The sequence below is a fragment of the Coccinella septempunctata genome, chromosome 3 (genome assembly GCF_907165205.1).
Source record: "Coccinella septempunctata chromosome 3, icCocSept1.1, whole genome shotgun sequence".
Taxonomy (NCBI): Eukaryota; Metazoa; Arthropoda; class Insecta; order Coleoptera; family Coccinellidae; genus Coccinella; species Coccinella septempunctata.
Genome location: NC_058191.1, coordinates 17,623,099 through 17,640,357, shown reverse-complemented (window position 1 = coordinate 17,640,357; position 17,259 = coordinate 17,623,099). Strand labels below are relative to the sequence as shown.

The following is a 17,259-nucleotide window of genomic DNA, read 5'->3' as shown; positions in this document are numbered from 1 at the left end:
TGAGATTTCAGTGGTCAATTCGGCAAAGTGTGATATCAATTCCTAAAAACTGTTGGATCAATTCGAACCAAATCTTGAAACTGCACATAGTTTTCGAATTGAGATGCACATGTTGAATTTCAGTTCGATAGTTCTGAAAGGAATTGAGATTTCAGTGGTCGATTCGACATATTATCATTTCAATTCCTAAGGAACTATTGGATCAATTCGACCAAAATCTCGAAACTGTACACAGTTTTCGAAATGAGATGCAAATGTTGAATTTCAGTTCGATAGTTCTGATAGGAATTGAGATTTCAGTGGTCTATTCGGCAAAGTGTGATATCAATTCCTCAAACACTGTTGGATCAATTCGACCCAAATCTTGAAACTGCACATCGTTTTCGGATTGAGATGCACCTGTTGAATTTCAGTTCGATAGTTCAGATAGGAATCGAGATTTCAGTGGCCTTTTCAACAAAGTGTGATATCAATTCCTCAAAAACTGTTGGATCAATTCGACCCAAATCCCGAAAGTGTACTCAGTTTTCGAATTGAGATGCACATGTTAAATTTCAGTTCGTTAGTTCAGATAGGAATTGAGATTTCAGTGGTCGATTCGACATATTATCATTTCAATTCCTAAGGAACTATTGGATCAATTCGACCAAAATCTCGGAACTGTACACAGTTTTCGAAATGAGATGCACATGTTGAATTTCAGTTCGATAGTTCTGATAGGAATTGAGATTTCAGTGGTCGATTCGACAAAATATTATTTCAAATCCCAAGGATCTATTGGATCAATTCGACCCCAATCCCGAAACTGCACATAGTTTTCGGATTGAGATGCACCTGTTGAATTTCAGTTCGATAATTCAGATAGGAATTGAGATTTCAGTGGTCAATTCGGCAAAGTGTGAAATCAATTCCTCGAAAACTGTTGGATCAATTCGAACCAAATCTCGAAACAGCACATGGTTTTCGAATTGAGATGCACATGTTGAATTTCAGTTCGATAGTTCTGATAGGAATTGAGATTTCAGTGGCCGATCCGACAAAATATCATTTCAATTCCCAAGGAACTATTGGATCAATTCGACCCAAATCCCGAAACTGTACTCAGTTTCTCCCTTTCTGTCAGAAGCAACGAACTGAAATTCAACATATGCATCTCAATTCGAAAACTATCTACAGTTTCAAGATTTGGCTCGAATTGATCCAACAATTTTTGTGAAATTGATTTCACACTTTGCCGAATTGACCACTGAAATCTCAATTCCTATCTGAATTATCGAATTGAATGAAACTCAATACGTATATCTCAGTTCAAAAATTGTGTACAGTTTCGAGATTTGGATCGAATTTTGATGGTCAATCAATAAAAGAAAAACTTGTATTCATCATGAATTGTTCGACCAAGGAGACTCAAATTTCGAAATAATAACTAATGATAAGAATATCCGGGAACCTTGACAAGAGCGACTTTCGCAAGTCTGGGAAGAATAGTTTCGGTCCGTCAAAAATGACATATCGTCTTTTTTTCCATATCGCATTCGTCCGAAATACGATGCAATGATGAACCCAATAATTGGTACAAATAAAAAATTCTAAATTCCTCGAGATTGCGCAGGAAACTTGCAATTTCAAGTCCTTAGCAATAATTTACCAACCAATCGCCCGTCAAATTTCCGTCAACTTCGTTAATATCGGTACCACTATCAGAAGAAATCTAAAGTGTAAAGGTTAAACAATGTCATTTTCAACTTCCGAGTCTGAAATGCGACAGGCAACTACGCCCGCTACTGCTGTTGGTAAGACGCTGAAAAAAGCTGAGAAAAAAACCTCAGCAAGGTCAAAACATGTCAAACCCAGCCATCCCCCAACTTCCGATATGGTTAATCGTGCCATCAAAGGATTGAAAGAAAGGAGCGGATCCTCGTTGCATGCTATCAAGAAATACATCGGTTCGAATTACAAGGTCGATTCTAAAAACTTGCACCGTTCATAAGAAAAGACCGCTGTACAGTCCGGTTCCTTGATTCAGACCAAAGGAAAAGAAGCGTCTGGCTCTTTCAAATTGGCCGCTGGCGGTTCTACAACAAACGCGTCGAAGAAATTTGCGAAAAAATTGGTCAAGTCGGCCGATGGAGCAAATAAGAATGCATCACCTACAATGGCAGCCAACAAGAAGAACACATCACCTGCCAGGTCTACATCTATCTAGTGAGTAGGTCGGAAAAGAGAGCGGCAATTGCAACAGAAAAGAAGCCAAAATTAACGAAATCTCCCTCGAAAGCTAAGAAGGCAAACAAAAAGCCGACGAAGAAGTCCAAAGCACCGAAACCAAAAACGGTCAAATCAGTAACGGCTCCGAAGAAAGTAACGTCTCCCAAAAAGCAAAAGTAAAACGTATATAATTTTGGAAGGAAAAAAATTTAAATCCGGTCCTTTTCAGGGCCTCTAGAATTTTCTATCAAATATTACTTTTATAGATTTTCGCTCGCTAGAGATACGATGTCAGACAAGATGTTTTCATCGAACACGACATAGCATCATTTCAATTCCTAAGGAACTATTGGATCAATTCGACAAAAATCTCGAAACTGTACACAGTTTTCGAATTGAGATGCACATGGTGAATTTCAGTTCTATAGTTTTGATAGGAATTGAGATTTCAGTGGTCAATTCGGCAAAGTGTGATATCAATTCCTCGAAAACTGTTTTATCAATTCGAACCAAATCTTGAAACTGAACATAGTTTTCGGATTGAGATGCACATGTTGAATTTCAGTTCGAAAGGACCGTGGGGACCTGTGGACCTCAGTTCTACCTGGGGTTAGGCCCCCACAGTTGCTGGCGGTGTGGCAATGAAGGCCACCACAGGGAGGAATGCCGAGGGGAAAGGACGAAGTTCTGTTCCAGGTGCTGCCGTGTGGGGGTCCTTTCCAGGGTGTGTTGCGTTAGAGATAGGGGACCAGGGACCGCCAGAACTGCCTCAGGACCGACCGCAACTCCAGGGAGCAGGACAGAGGCCATACTGCCGGACCCCCGACTGAGGCCCGCCGTATCGCCAACACCGTCAGAACCGTCGCCGCCCACATCGTTGCCGCCCCTACCGAAGTAGAAGGTGAAAATGGATTAGAATTACCGAAAAAAAAATTACCGATTATTAAAATGATACCGTTCCGAAAAATATCTTTTATTGCACCAACCGAAATGGTGGATGCGCTAACCGGAGTAGTAGTTGATTCGTCAAAATATCATTTCAATTCCTAAGGAACTATTGGATCAATTCGAACCAAATCTTGAAACTGCACATAGTTTTCGCATGCATCTCAATACGCAACTCAATTCGAAAACTATGTACAGTTTCAAAATTTGGCTCGAATTGATCCAACAGTTTATGGGAAATTGATATCACACTTTGCCGAATTGACCTCTGAAATCTCAATTCTTATCAGAACTATCGATAAGAAATTCAACATGTGCATCTCAATTCGAAAACTATGTGATGTTTTAAGATTTGGGTCGAAATGATCAAACGGTTTTTGAGAAATTCATATCACACTTTGCCGAATTGACCACTGAAATCTCAATTCCTATCTGAATTATCGAATTGAATGAAACTCAATACGTATATCTCAGTTCAAAAATTGTGTACAGTTTCGAGATTTGGATCGAATTTTGATGGTCAATCAATAAAAGAAAAACTTGTATTCATCATGAATTGTTCGACCAAGGAGACTCAAATTTCGAAATAATAACTAATGATAAGAATATCCGGGAACCTTGACAAGAGCGACTTTCGCAAGTCTGGGAAGAATAGTTTCGGTCCGTCAAAAATGACATATCGTCTTTTTTTCCATATCGCATTCGTCCGAAATACGATGCAATGATGAACCCAATAATTGGTACAAATAAAAAATTCTAAATTCCTCGAGATTGCGCAGGAAACTTGCAATTTCAAGTCCTTAGCAATAATTTACCAACCAATCGCCCGTCAAATTTCCGTCAACTTCGCTAATATCGGTACCACTATCAGAAGAAATCTAAAGTGTAAAGGTTAAACAATGTCATTTTCAACTTCCGAGTCTGAAATGCGACAGGCAACTACGCCCGCTACTGCTGTTGGTAAGACGCTGAAAAAAGCTGAGAAAAAAACCTCAGCAAGGTCAAAACATGTCAAACCCAGCCATCCCCCAACTTCCGATATGGTTAATCGTGCCATCAAAGGATTGAAAGAAAGGAGCGGATCCTCGTTGCATGCTATCAAGAAATACATCGGTTCGAATTACAAGGTCGATTCTAAAAACTTGCACCGTTCATAAGAAAAGACCGCTGTACAGTCCGGTTCCTTGATTCAGACCAAAGGAAAAGAAGCGTCTGGCTCTTTCAAATTGGCCGCTGGCGGTTCTACAACAAACGCGTCGAAGAAATTTGCGAAAAAATTGGTCAAGTCGGCCGATGGAGCAAATAAGAATGCATCACCTACAATGGCAGCCGACAAGAAGAACACATCACCTGCCAGGTCTACATCTATCTAGTGAGTAGGTCGGAAAAGAGAGCGGCAATTGCAACAGAAAAGAAGCCAAAATTAACGAAATCTCCCTCGAAAGCTAAGAAGGCAAACAAAAAGCCGACGAAGAAGTCCAAAGCACCGAAACCAAAAACGGTCAAATCAGTAACGGCTCCGAAGAAAGTAACGTCTCCCAAAAAGCAAAAGTAAAACGTATATAATTTTGGAAGGAAAAAAATTTAAATCCGGTCCTTTTCAGGGCCTCTAGAATTTTCTATCAAATATTACTTTTATAGATTTTCGCTCGCTAGAGATACGATGTCAGACAAGATGTTTTCATCGAACACGACATAGCATCATTTCAATTCCTAAGGAACTAGTGGATCAATTCGACAAAAATCTCGAAACTGTACACAGTTTTCGAATTGAGATGCACATGGTGAATTTCAGTTCTATAGTTTTGATAGGAATTGAGATTTCAGTGGTCAATTCGGCAAAGTGTGATATCAATTCCTCGAAAACTGTTTTATCAATTCGAACCAAATCTTGAAACTGAACATAGTTTTCGGATTGAGATGCACATGTTGAATTTCAGTTCGAAAGGACCGTGGGGACCTGTGGACCTCAGTTCTACCTGGGGTTAGGCCCCCACAGTTGCTGGCGGTGTGGCAATGAAGGCCACCACAGGGAGGAATGCCGAGGGGAAAGGACGAAGTTCTGTTCCAGGTGCTGCCGTGTGGGGGTCCTTTCCAGGGTGTGTTGCGTTAGAGATAGGGGACCAGGGACCGCCAGAACTGCCTCAGGACCGACCGCAACTCCAGGGAGCAGGACAGAGGCCATACTGCCGGACCCCCGACTGAGGCCCGCCGTACCGCCAACACCGTCAGAACCGTCGCCGCCCACATCGTTGCCGCCCCTACCGAAGTAGAAGGTGAAAATGGATTAGAATTACCGAAAAAAAAATTACCGATTATTAAAATGATACCGTTCCGAAAAATATCTTTTATTGCACCAACCGAAATGGTGGATGCGCTAACCGGAGTAGTAGTTGATTCGTCAAAATATCATTTCAATTCCTAAGGAACTATTGGATCAATTCGAACCAAATCTTGAAACTGCACATAGTTTTCGCATGCATCTCAATACGCAACTCAATTCGAAAACTATGTACAGTTTCAAAATTTGGCTCGAATTGATCCAACAGTTTATGGGAAATTGATATCACACTTTGCCGAATTGACCTCTGAAATCTCAATTCTTATCAGAACTATCGATATGAAATTCAACATGTGCATCTCAATTCGAAAACTATGTGATGTTTTAAGATTTGGGTCGAAATGATCAAACGGTTTTTGAGAAATTCATATCACACTTTGCCGAATTGACCACAGAAATCTTAATTCCTATCTGAATTATCGAACTGAATGAAACTCAATACGTATATCTCAGTTCAAAAATTGTGTAGAGATTTGGATCGAATTTTGATGGTCAATGAATAAAAGAATAAGTTCTATTTATCATGAATTGTTCGATCAAGGACACTCAACTTTCGGAATAATAACTTATGACAAGAATATCCATGAACCTTGACAAGAGAGACTTCGGCAAGTCTGGGAAGAATCGTTTCGGTCCGTCAAAAATGACATATCGGCCTATTTTCCATATCGCATTCGTCCGAAATACGATGCAATGATGAACCCAATAATTGGTACAAATAAAAAACTTTAAAATCCTCGAAATTGCGCAGGAAACTCTCAATTTCAAATCCTTAGCAATAATTTACCAACCATTCGCCCGTAAAATTTCCGTCAACTTGGCTAATATCGGTCCCACTATTTGAAGAAATCCAAAGTGTTAAGGTCAAACAACCCAAAGATCAGGTAAGGATTTGAATGTAACCAAAGAAGAGCTTAACCTATAAAAGCTATAGGCAGCATACAAATATCAACACGACTATGATCGTGTGAGAGTCCAGAAACCATAAGAGTCAACTGGTTAATAGGCAAAATGCCCGGAACCTATGAAGAAGCAGTTAAGGGTTTTTAGTGGGTCTCGAGCTCGGAGAGTGAGAATCCCCACACTGTTCCCCCTCAGGAGAGGGTGTGTTCGTCTGTTTGCAGATTTTCCCCCTGCTACACCAAAAAAAAAAAAAAAAAAAGGTCAAACAACACTACCCGATGTACTGGACATTGTCGTAATGAAAGACATCACTGAAGAAATCAACATTGATACAATAGAAGACGGAACTTCAGACCACAATCCCATAGAATTCATAGTGGGACATGACCCAAGAAACGAAGAAGAGACACAAACCAAGGATCGCACAGACTGGGAGAAATATAAGAATTTACTTCAGGAGAAAATCAGGGAAATTCCCCAAATAAACACCCAGGATGAATTAGATGAAGCAGTTGAAAAATTGGAAAATCATATAAAAGAAGCCTATGAAGAAAGCACCAAGAGAATAAGGAAACCAATTCCAAAACATTCACATGGAGATACGCCAAGGGATATAAAGGAACTTATAAAAAAGAACAGAAGACTCAGGAAAATCTATAGAACAACAAAAAGAGAAGAAGACAAGAAGAAACTGAATAAGCATAGTCAGATATTGAAAAATGCTTTAACAGAACTGCGTAATAACAGATGGCACCAGAGATTAAGGGAACTGAATACAATAGATCACTCGGCTTGGAAAATGCAAAAACGCTTACGACGAGAACAGACAGTTATAACTCCACTGCATGGAGCAAACGGAATGGTATATACGAGACTTGAAAAAGCCGAAGCACTTGCCGACTCAATTGAGAGAGAAGCCAGAATAAATTACAGAAATGATGATGACAATGAAGATCTAGAAGAAGAAGTGGAGGCAAACGAAGAACTGATGATGGAACCACCGGAAACCGAAATCATTCCAAAACCGGCTTCACCAACAGAAATCAAAGAGATAATAATGAAACTGAAAAACCGGAAAGCACCAGGAGAAGATAGGATAACGAATTATATGTTGAAGAAATTGCCTAGAAAAGGAATAGCAGCCTTGACGAATATAACAAACGGAGTGATGAGGACCGAATACTACCCAAAGAGATGGAAAACTGCAGAAATGATAGTTTTCAACAAGCCTGGAAAGGAACGGAAATTTCCTCAAAATTATAGACCAATCAGCCTATTATCAGCACTAGGAAAAGTCGTCGAGAGGGTTATCGCCAGAAGGCTGAATGAGGAAACAGAAATGTTGAAGATAATTCCACCCGAACAATTTGGATTCCGACGAGAACACTCGACTGAACTCCAATTACTACGGCTCATAGAATACGTCACCGAAGGAATGCAGACCAAACAGGCCACAGGATTAGTTCTGATGGATATCGAGAGAGCTTTTGATAGAGTATGGCACGAAGGCCTAATCTACAAGATGAAAAAAGCAGGATATTCGACCAAGCTATGCAAGATTATAAGGAACTATCTGAGGAATAGAATCTTTTATGTGAAAATAGATGGAGCAACCTCTCAAATCAGACAATTAGAAGCGGGAGTGCCTCAAGGATCGGTACTTGGACCTCTGCTTTATGTAATATACGTCTATGATATCCCGAAGAATGCTAGAAATATGCTCACTTTGTACGCAGATGACACAGGAATAGCGTTCAGACATCGACGCCCAGAGATTATACACCGGAGACTGCAGGAAGCCATAGATGAATTACTCAAATGGTGCATAAAATGGAAAATCCAAATCAATGGAAGAAAGACTCAAGCAATATTACTGCAAAAGAGAAGATTGAGGATGGAAGAAAACCTTGAAGTTGATGGAGAAGAGGTTGAATGGAAAAATGAAGCAACATACCTAGGAGTGACGCTTGACAGAGGACTTACATGGAAAAACCACATCAAATGTGCAGTTGATAAAACAAAAGCCGCAATGAGTAAACTTTATCCACTCATAGGCAGAAGAAGTCATATGAATAAGAACATCAAGTTGACGATGATTAAAACAATTGCGCGACCACAACTCACATATGGATCGGCGGCATGGGGCTTCGCAGCCAAGACCCACATCAAGAAAATACAGGCCACTGAGAATAAACTCCTTAGAATGGCGATGGACGTACCCTGGTTTGTTAGGAACAAATAAATCTACAAGGACTTGGAATGGGAACCAGTTACAGAATTTATGAAGAGAAAGGCGGAAAGGATATTCGACAAAGCCAAACAACATCCAAATGAGGAACTACGAAGATTAGTCGACTACGATCCAACGGAAGAAGCTAGAAGGTCAAGAACCTACTACCGAAGACCCAGAGATCAGTTAAGGATTTAAATGTAACCAAAGAAGAGCTTAACCTATAAAAGCTATAGGCAGCATACAAATATCAACACGACTATGATCGTGTGAGAGTCCAGAAACCATAAGAGTCAACTGGTTAATAGGCAAAATGCCCGGAACCTATGAAGAAGCAGTAAAGGGTTTTTAGTGGGTCTCGAGCTCGGAGAGTGAGAATCCCCACACTGTTCCCCCTCAGGAGAGGGTGTGTTCGTCTGTTTGCAGATTTTCCCCCTGCTACACCAAAAAAAAAAAAAAAAAGGTCAAACAATGTCATTTTCAGCCTCCGAGTCTCAAGTGCGACAGGCAACCACGCCCGCCACTGGTGTATGTACACAGTTTTCGAATTGAGATGCACATGTTGAATTTCAGTTCGGAAGGACCGTGGGGACCTGTGGACTTCAGTTCTACCTGGGGTTAGGCCCCCACAGTTGCTGGCGGTGTGGCAATGAAGGCCACCACAGGGTGGACTGCCGAGGGGAAAGGAAGAAGTTCTGTTCCAGGTGTGGCCGTGTGGGGGTCCTTTCCAGGGTGTGTTGCGTTAGAGATAGGGGACCAGGGACCGCCAGAACTGCCTCAGGACCGACCGCAACTCCAGGGAGCAGGACAGAGGCCATACTGCCGGACCTCCGACTGAGGCCCGCCGTACCGCCAACACCGTCAGAACCGTCGTCGCCCACATCGTTGCCGCCCCTACCGAAGTAGAAGGTGAAAATGGATTAGAATTACCGAAAAAAAAATTACCGATTATTAAAATGATACCGTTCCGAAAAATATCTTTTATTGCACCAACCGAAATGGTGGATGCGCTAACCGGAGTAGTAGTCGATTCGTCAAAATATCATTTCAATTCCTAAGGAACTATTGGATCAATTCGAACCAAATCTTGAAACTGCACATAGTTTTCGCATGCATCTCAATATGCAACTCAATTCGAAAACTATGTACAGTTTCAAAATTTGGCTCGAATTGATCCAACAGTTTATGGGAAATTGATATCACACTTTGCCGAATTGACCTCTGAAATCTCAATTCTTATCAGAACTATCGATATGAAATTCAACATGTGCATCTCAATTCGAAAGCTATGTGAAGTTTCAAGATTTGGGTCGAAATGATCAAACGGTTTTTGAGAAATTCATATCACACTTTGCAGAATTGACCACAGAAATCTTAATTCCTATCTGATGTGATGAAGTCCAGTTTTCTGAGGAAAATTGGAGTTCATCTTAGTGCGTTTCTTTCGTTTCAAATTTCCGTCTTTGCAAATATTTTAATTCTCGAATATTCCGTACGTTCATTCCGATAGGCAGAGTGAATGTAAAAAACCGCTTATCTGTATTTCACGTTGTTTTTCTTACATGCCGCTGAAGATTTCGACGTTTTTCATCTGTTGATATGCGATAAACCGGAGCTGACGACGTTTTTCATTCTTGTCGCATTCTGGAATTTTCAGATTTTTACCGTGAGAGGGGATATGCCTATAAAAGCAAATTTTCCCCCGCGACGGTCACTTTTCGACTTTTGACTTTTACTTCAGTTCTTTCACTTCGCTTCAGTATTTTCGATTTTTCGCTTTCTAACGTGGTGACTTCTGTTATAGATTCAGTTAACTTTTAGTTTCAAGATTTGGTTCGAATTGATCCAACAGATTTCGAGCAATAGATATCACACTTTGCCGAATTGACCACTGAAATCTCAATTCCTATCTGAACTATCGAACTGAAATTCAACATGTGCATCTCAATTCGAAAACTGTGTGAAATTTCAAGATTTGGTTCGAATTGAACCAACAGTTTTCGAGTAATGGATATCACACTTTGCCGAATTGACCACTGGAATCTCAATTCCTATCTGAACTATCGAACTGAAATTCAACATGTGTATCTCAATTCGAAAACCGTGTGAAATTTCAAGATTTGGTTCGAATTGAACCAACAGTTTTCGAGGAATTGATATCACACTTTGCCGAATTGACCACTGAAATCTCAATTCCTATCTGAACTATCGAACTGAAATTCAACATGTGCATCTCAATTCGAAAACTGTGTACAGTTTCGAGATCTGGGTCGAATTGATCCAATAGTTCGTAAAGAATTCGAATGATACTATGTCGAATCGTCCACTGAAATCTCAATTCCTATCAGAACTATCGAACTGAAATTCAACATGTGCATCTCAATTCGAAAACTATGTGCAGTTTCAAGATTTGGTTCGAATTGATCCAACAGTTTTTAAGAATTGATATCACACTTTGCCGAATTGACCACTGAAATCTCAATTCCTATCTGAACTATCGAACTGAAATTCAACATGTGCATCTTAATTCGAAAACTGTGTACAGTTTTGGGATTTGGTTCGAATTGATCCAATAGTTCCTTGGGAATTGAAATGATATTTTGTCGAATCGACCACTGAAATCTCAATTCCTATCAGAACTATCGATCTGAAATTCAACATGTGCATCTCTGAAATAGATTTAATAAAAAATGATCTAAAGGTCCAAGGAACCCATGACGCCGAGGTGTCCAGAATGACATCCAATAAAACCAAAAAGTTTATACCCTTATACCTGGTAAAACTCAGAGAAAGGAGATTTTCGAAATAAGACGCCTCTACAATCTCTGCATTGTAGTGGAATCAAAAAGAAGGGCAGAAAATCCAAGCCAATGCTTCAGATGTCAGAGGTACGGACATGCCCAAAACAAGTGCTCTTTTCCATACAGATGCGTCAAATGTTTTGGCAATCATTGCACAAAAGATTGCGAACTTACCAGAAAAGGTGAGGAGAGAAATGCCACATGCGTTCTGTGCGGCGAAGAAGGCCATCCAGCAAGCTACAAAGGATGTAGCGAATTCAAATTAGTTACAAGGAAGAGGGAAACAGGCCAGAAATCGGCTCAGCAGAGCACGATTCCTCTAAAAGTCCAGGAGAAAAAGAAGCCCACCCCCTCCAAAGTAGACGACAAGAAAAAAGAAGTACCCAAACCAGTACAGAAGAAGGAGACCTCGAAAATGCCCCAAGCTAAACCTACGATCAACAAAACAAAAGAAAACAGAAAAGTCTCTGAATCCGCCGACGATTTAGACACTTTTACTGAAAAAATTTTCAACAAAATCATGTTGAAAATTGAAAGAGAGATGGAGAAAAAACTCCAAGGAATGTTCAGTAAACTGAAATAATGGAACATACAACTAGGAAAAATTCAAAAAGAGCACAAAGAAAATAACGAGACCAGCACCGATACATCCACACGGTGATACACCCAGAGAAATCAAAGATCTCATCAGGGAAAATCGGAGTCTAAGAAAAACATACAGGCTCAACAAAACAGATATAAATAAGAGAAATCTAAACCGACACAGCCAAGTTCTAAAAAATGCCCTGAAGGACATGAGAACAAATAGATGGAACAAAAGAGTTCAAGAACTAAATACTATCGATCATTCTTCATGGAAAATGCAAAAATGTGTGAGAAGAGAAAAGACTAAAATACCACCTCTCCACGGAGAAAGAGGAATGGCATATACGAATATCGATAAAGCAGAAGCACTGGCGGACTCGATAGAAAGAGAATCGAGAATAAATTACAGACCTGATGACGATAATGACGAGCTGGAAGATCCTGTAGAGAACAACGAAGAAGAAATGGACGAACCACCAGTAGACGACAAAATAGAAAAACCAACTTCTCCATTTGAAATAAAAGAGATAATCAGAAGCTTGAAAAATAGAAAAGCTCCCGGAAGTGATAAAATAACGAATGCTATGTTGAAGAAATTACCTAGAAAAGGTATAGCTGCTCTCACAAATATTGCAAACGGTATAATGAGGAGTGAACACTATCCGGAAAAGTGGAAAACTGCAGAAGTCATAGTGTTCAACAAACCAGGCAAAGATAAAAAATTCCCCCAAAACTACAGGCCGATAAGTTTATTGTCCGCCCTAGGAAAAGTAGTAGAAAGGGTAATCGCTAGGAGGCTTACAGAAGAAACTGAGAATCTGAATCTCATTCCAGCAGAGCAATTCGGATTCAGAAGAGACCACTCAACTGAACAGTAATTACTGAGACTCACAGAATACATAACAGAAGGATTCCAAAATAAACAAGCAACCGGTCTTGTACTACTAGATGTCGCCAGAGCATTCGACAGAGTATGGCATGAAGGATTGATTTACAAAATGAGATATGCTGGATATTCAATGAAACTGTGCAAGTTGATTAGGAATTATTTGGAGAACAGAAGATTCTACGTGAAAGTGGAAGGAGAAAACTCCACAACCAGATATATGGAAGCAGGGGTGCCTCAAGGGTCAGTACTTGGGCCATTACTGTATAACATATATATTCACGATATACCAAAATCTCCAAGGACTATGCTGACACTATATGCCGACGACACAGGAATCGCAATGCGACATCGCAAGCCAGAAATTATAGAAGGAATATTACAAGAAGCTATAGATGAAATAAATGACTGGTGTATTAAATGGAAAATAAAACTCAACGGACAAAAGAGCCAAGCGATATTACTGCAGAAGAGGAGACTAAGAACTACAACAAATCTAGAGGTAGATGGAGAAGAAATCGAATGGAAAAACGAAGCAAAATATTTAGGTATCACCCTAGACAAAGGTCTAACATGGAGAAGCCATATCAAGCAAGCCGTTGACAAAACCAAGGCAGCGATGAATATGCTCTACCCGCTGATAGGTAGAAAGAGCCACATGTCAAATGAGAGAAAATTGAAAATAATCAAAGCCGTTGCTAGACCGCAACTGACTTATGGATCAGGTGCTTGGGGATTCGCGGCAAAGAGCCATATACAATGAATTCAGGCAACAGAAAACAAGCTACTACGATGTGCCATAGATGCGTCTTGGTTTGTCAGGAACAAACAGATATATCGAGATTTGGAGTGGGAAACCATCACCGAATTTATGAAGAGGAAAGCTGAAAAGTTATTCGAAACAGCGAAGGAACATCCAAACGAAGAACTCAGGAGACTAGTGGACTACGATCCGGAGGAAGACAGAAGAAGAATGAGAATTTACAAAAGAGACCGAGAGATCAATTGAGGAGAGATTAAAATGAGTACGACAACTTATTAAAACTATACTAAGAAGAGATATCCGAAATGGACGAACATGAAAACCCTAGCACGACAATGTGCAAGAAGAAATCAACCGATTAAGGGATAAATGGTTTATTGGCAAATGCCCGGAACCAACAAAAAGCAGGTTAGGTTTAGTGGGTCGCGAACTCAGGAGAGTGAGTAACCCCACAGTGTTCCCTAGAAATGGGTTCCTCTGGGCGAGAGATAGAGCCCCGTGTTTTCACGGTCGCAGATTCCCCCTGCTATAAAAAAAAAACTACAGTTTAAGACGGTATAAAAATCATCGCGTCAACCGTAGATGATTTTAGAAAAATCACTACATTCTTCGAGCAGCATGATAAAGAATTTTTTACCTACCAAATGGAGGAGGAGAAGAAGATATATGCCGTTATTAGGCATTTACCAACCGACGCTGATATTGCGTTGATTAAGGACGACGGTTCTGACGGTGTTAGCGGTACGGCGGGCCTCAGTCGAAGGTCCGGCAGTATGGCCTCTGTCCTGCTCCCTGGAGTTGCGGTCGGCCCTGAGGCAGTTCTGGCGGTCCCTGGTCCCCTATCTCTAACGCAACACACCCTGGAAAGGACCTCCACACGGCCGCACCTGGAACAGAACTTCGTCCTTGCCCCTCGGTAGTCCTTCCTGCGGTGGCCTTCATTGCCACACCGCCAGCAACTGTGGGGGCCTAACCCCAGGTAGACATGAAGTCCACAGGTTCCCACGGTCCTGGTGGCTGGCGGTTCCGTGTTGGTCCCGGCCTCTCTCCTTCTATCTGGCACCTCCCAGTCTGCCGACAGACTGAGAGTCGACCCAATAGTCCTGCGGGAGAAGGCGGTCCGGACGGTAGGGTCGGCTCTCTGAACCCTAACGGTCGGCCCATTGAATAACGTTTCATCCTTAAAATGTCACACGTTAATCAAACAGTAAACAACGGTTTGTTAGTACCCTGTTAAATATTCATTCATATCATACTCTGCCGAATTGACCACTGAAATCTCAATTCCTATCTCAACTATCGAACTGAAATTCAACACGTGCACATCACTTCGAAAACTGTGTACAGTTTCGAGATTTGGGTCGAATTGATGCAATAGTTCCTCAGAAATTGAAATCGAACTTTTTCGAATCGACCTCAGAAATTTCCATTTCTACAAGAAGCAACGACCTGAAATTCAACATATGCACCTCAATTTGAAAACTATATACAGTTTCAAGATTTGGCTCGAATTGATCCAACAGTTTTTGAGAAATCGATATCACACTTTGCCGAATTGACCGCTGAAATCTTTATTCCTATCTGACCTATCGAACTGAAATTCAACATGTGAATCTCAATTCGAAAACTATGTGCAGTTTCAAAATTTGGGTCGAATTGATCAAACGGTTATTGAGAAATTCATAACACACTTTGCCGAATAGACCACAAAAATATCAATTCCTCAAACTATCGAACTGAAATTCAACATGTGAATTTCAATTCGAAAACTGTGTACAGTTTAGAGATTTGGTTCGAATTGATAAAACAGTTCCTTAGGAATTGAAATCAAACTTTGTCGAATCGACCTACGAAATCTCCACATCTGTCAGAAGCAACGAACTGAAATTCAACATATTCTCAATTCGACAACTATATATAGTTTCAAGTTTTGGCTCGAATTGATCTAACAGTTTCTGGGAAATTGATATTCATTTCATTCATTCATTGCTGTATCCCGTTAACGGGAATAAATCTACAAAAAGAAGACAAAAAAAAAAGAAAAAAAAAATTCGAACAGACTTGTTACTTCTTAGTGCTTGTTGCGACTGTGTGCCCTCCTATGACTAAAGAGACCCAAGTGTGACCTGCAGATCCTTCCACACTCAGGGCATGGATAGTCTCCAACCAGATCTGGCCGCCGCTGTATCCTTCTCGATTCTCCATTATAACTGTGGACCAAAGACCTCCACTGTGACCTGTCTAACGCTAGTTGTTCCCAGTTATGATTAGCATTAACTGATTTTAGGGATTGATGTAGTGTATCCTTAAACCGCTTATACTGGCCTCCTGGTTTCCGAGCTCCCTCAGTGAGTTCGCCGTATAGAGCTATTTTGGGGAGTCTTGTGTCTTGCATCCTCAGAATGTGGCCGCTCCATCTGAGTCGGGCCCTCGTTACTTGAGTCTCAATTGTAGTACAACTCGCGCGCTGCAAGACTTCTGCATTCGAAACTTTGTGGAACCATCTGATGTGCATTATCTGTCTTAGATGACGTTGCTGCGTCTGTTCAAGCTGTTTAATATGTCGCCTGTAGGGAGTCCAGCTTTCGCTTCCGTAAAGAAGCGTTGGGAGGACCACTGCTCTGTAAACAGCTGTCTTGGTCTTCAGATTGAGGTCGTGATTTTGGAACACTCTGTCCTTCAGCTTCCAGAATGCCCGTGATGCCGAATTGATACGGTTGTGTATTTCCGTGTCAAGGTTAGCCCTAGTATTTATGAAGCTTCCCAAGTATTTGAACTGCTCGACCTGTTCTAGAGTTTCATTGTCCAGGCTGATATCTGTTTGAAGGCTTTCTGGCGGACTTACCAGGATTTTGGTCTTGTCAATATTGAGTCTAAGGCCTAAAGCTTCGTATATATGTTTATAGGTGTCCATCATTATCTGTAGATCCTCTGAGCTGCTAGCGATGAGTGAACAGTCGTCTGCATATTGAAGTTCCGTGATAAACTTGGTACGAGTTTTTGCTCTGAGGCGCTTCAGGTTGAACAGGCCTCCATCAAATCTGAATCTTATCCCAACACCTCTTACGGGCATGCTCATGTCAGCAATTATCGATACAGCTATGGCGAAAATATTGAACAGCAAAGGCGCTAATACGCAGCCTTGTTTTATTCCAGAGTTGGTTGAGAAATGGTCTGTTGTAGAGCCATTATGCTGTATTCTAGCGGTGTTGTTGGTATGAAGGCTTTTACACACTGCTAGGAATTTTTCGTGTACTCCTAGACGTGCCATGATTTTCCAGAGCGCTCTCCGATTCACCGAGTCGAATGCCTTGCTTAAATCGATGAAGGCTGTATAAATCCTTGTCATAAGTTATTATTCCGAAAGTTGAGTCTCCTTGATCGAACAATTCATGATAAATAGAACTTAATCTTTTATTCATTGACCATCAAAATTCGATCCAAATCTCGAAACTCTACACAATTTTTGAACTGAGATATACGTATTGAGTTTCATTCAGTTCGATAATTCAGATAGGAATTAAGATTTCTGTGGTCAATTCGGCAAAGTGTGATATGAATTTCTCAAAAACCGTTTGATCATTTCGACCCAAATCT

The 17,259-nt window shown here is 40.8% G+C and overlaps 2 protein-coding genes across 2 annotated transcripts; both read left to right on the top strand.

The window, feature by feature from the left end:
* Positions 1–1,759: 1,759 nt before the first annotated feature.
* LOC123310322 (histone H1-like) lies at positions 1,760–2,206 on the top strand. Its single transcript, XM_044893786.1, has 2 exons — positions 1,760–1,946; positions 1,992–2,206. The coding sequence occupies exons 1-2, from the start codon at positions 1,760–1,762 to the stop codon at positions 2,204–2,206; spliced, it is 402 nt and encodes a 133-aa protein (XP_044749721.1).
* A 1,873-nt stretch (positions 2,207–4,079) lies between these two features.
* On the top strand, positions 4,080–4,526 carry LOC123310321 (histone H1-like). Its single transcript, XM_044893785.1, has 2 exons — positions 4,080–4,266; positions 4,312–4,526. Exons 1-2 carry the CDS (start codon positions 4,080–4,082, stop codon positions 4,524–4,526), a joined length of 402 nt encoding a protein of 133 aa, XP_044749720.1.
* Positions 4,527–17,259: the final 12,733 nt, after the last annotated feature.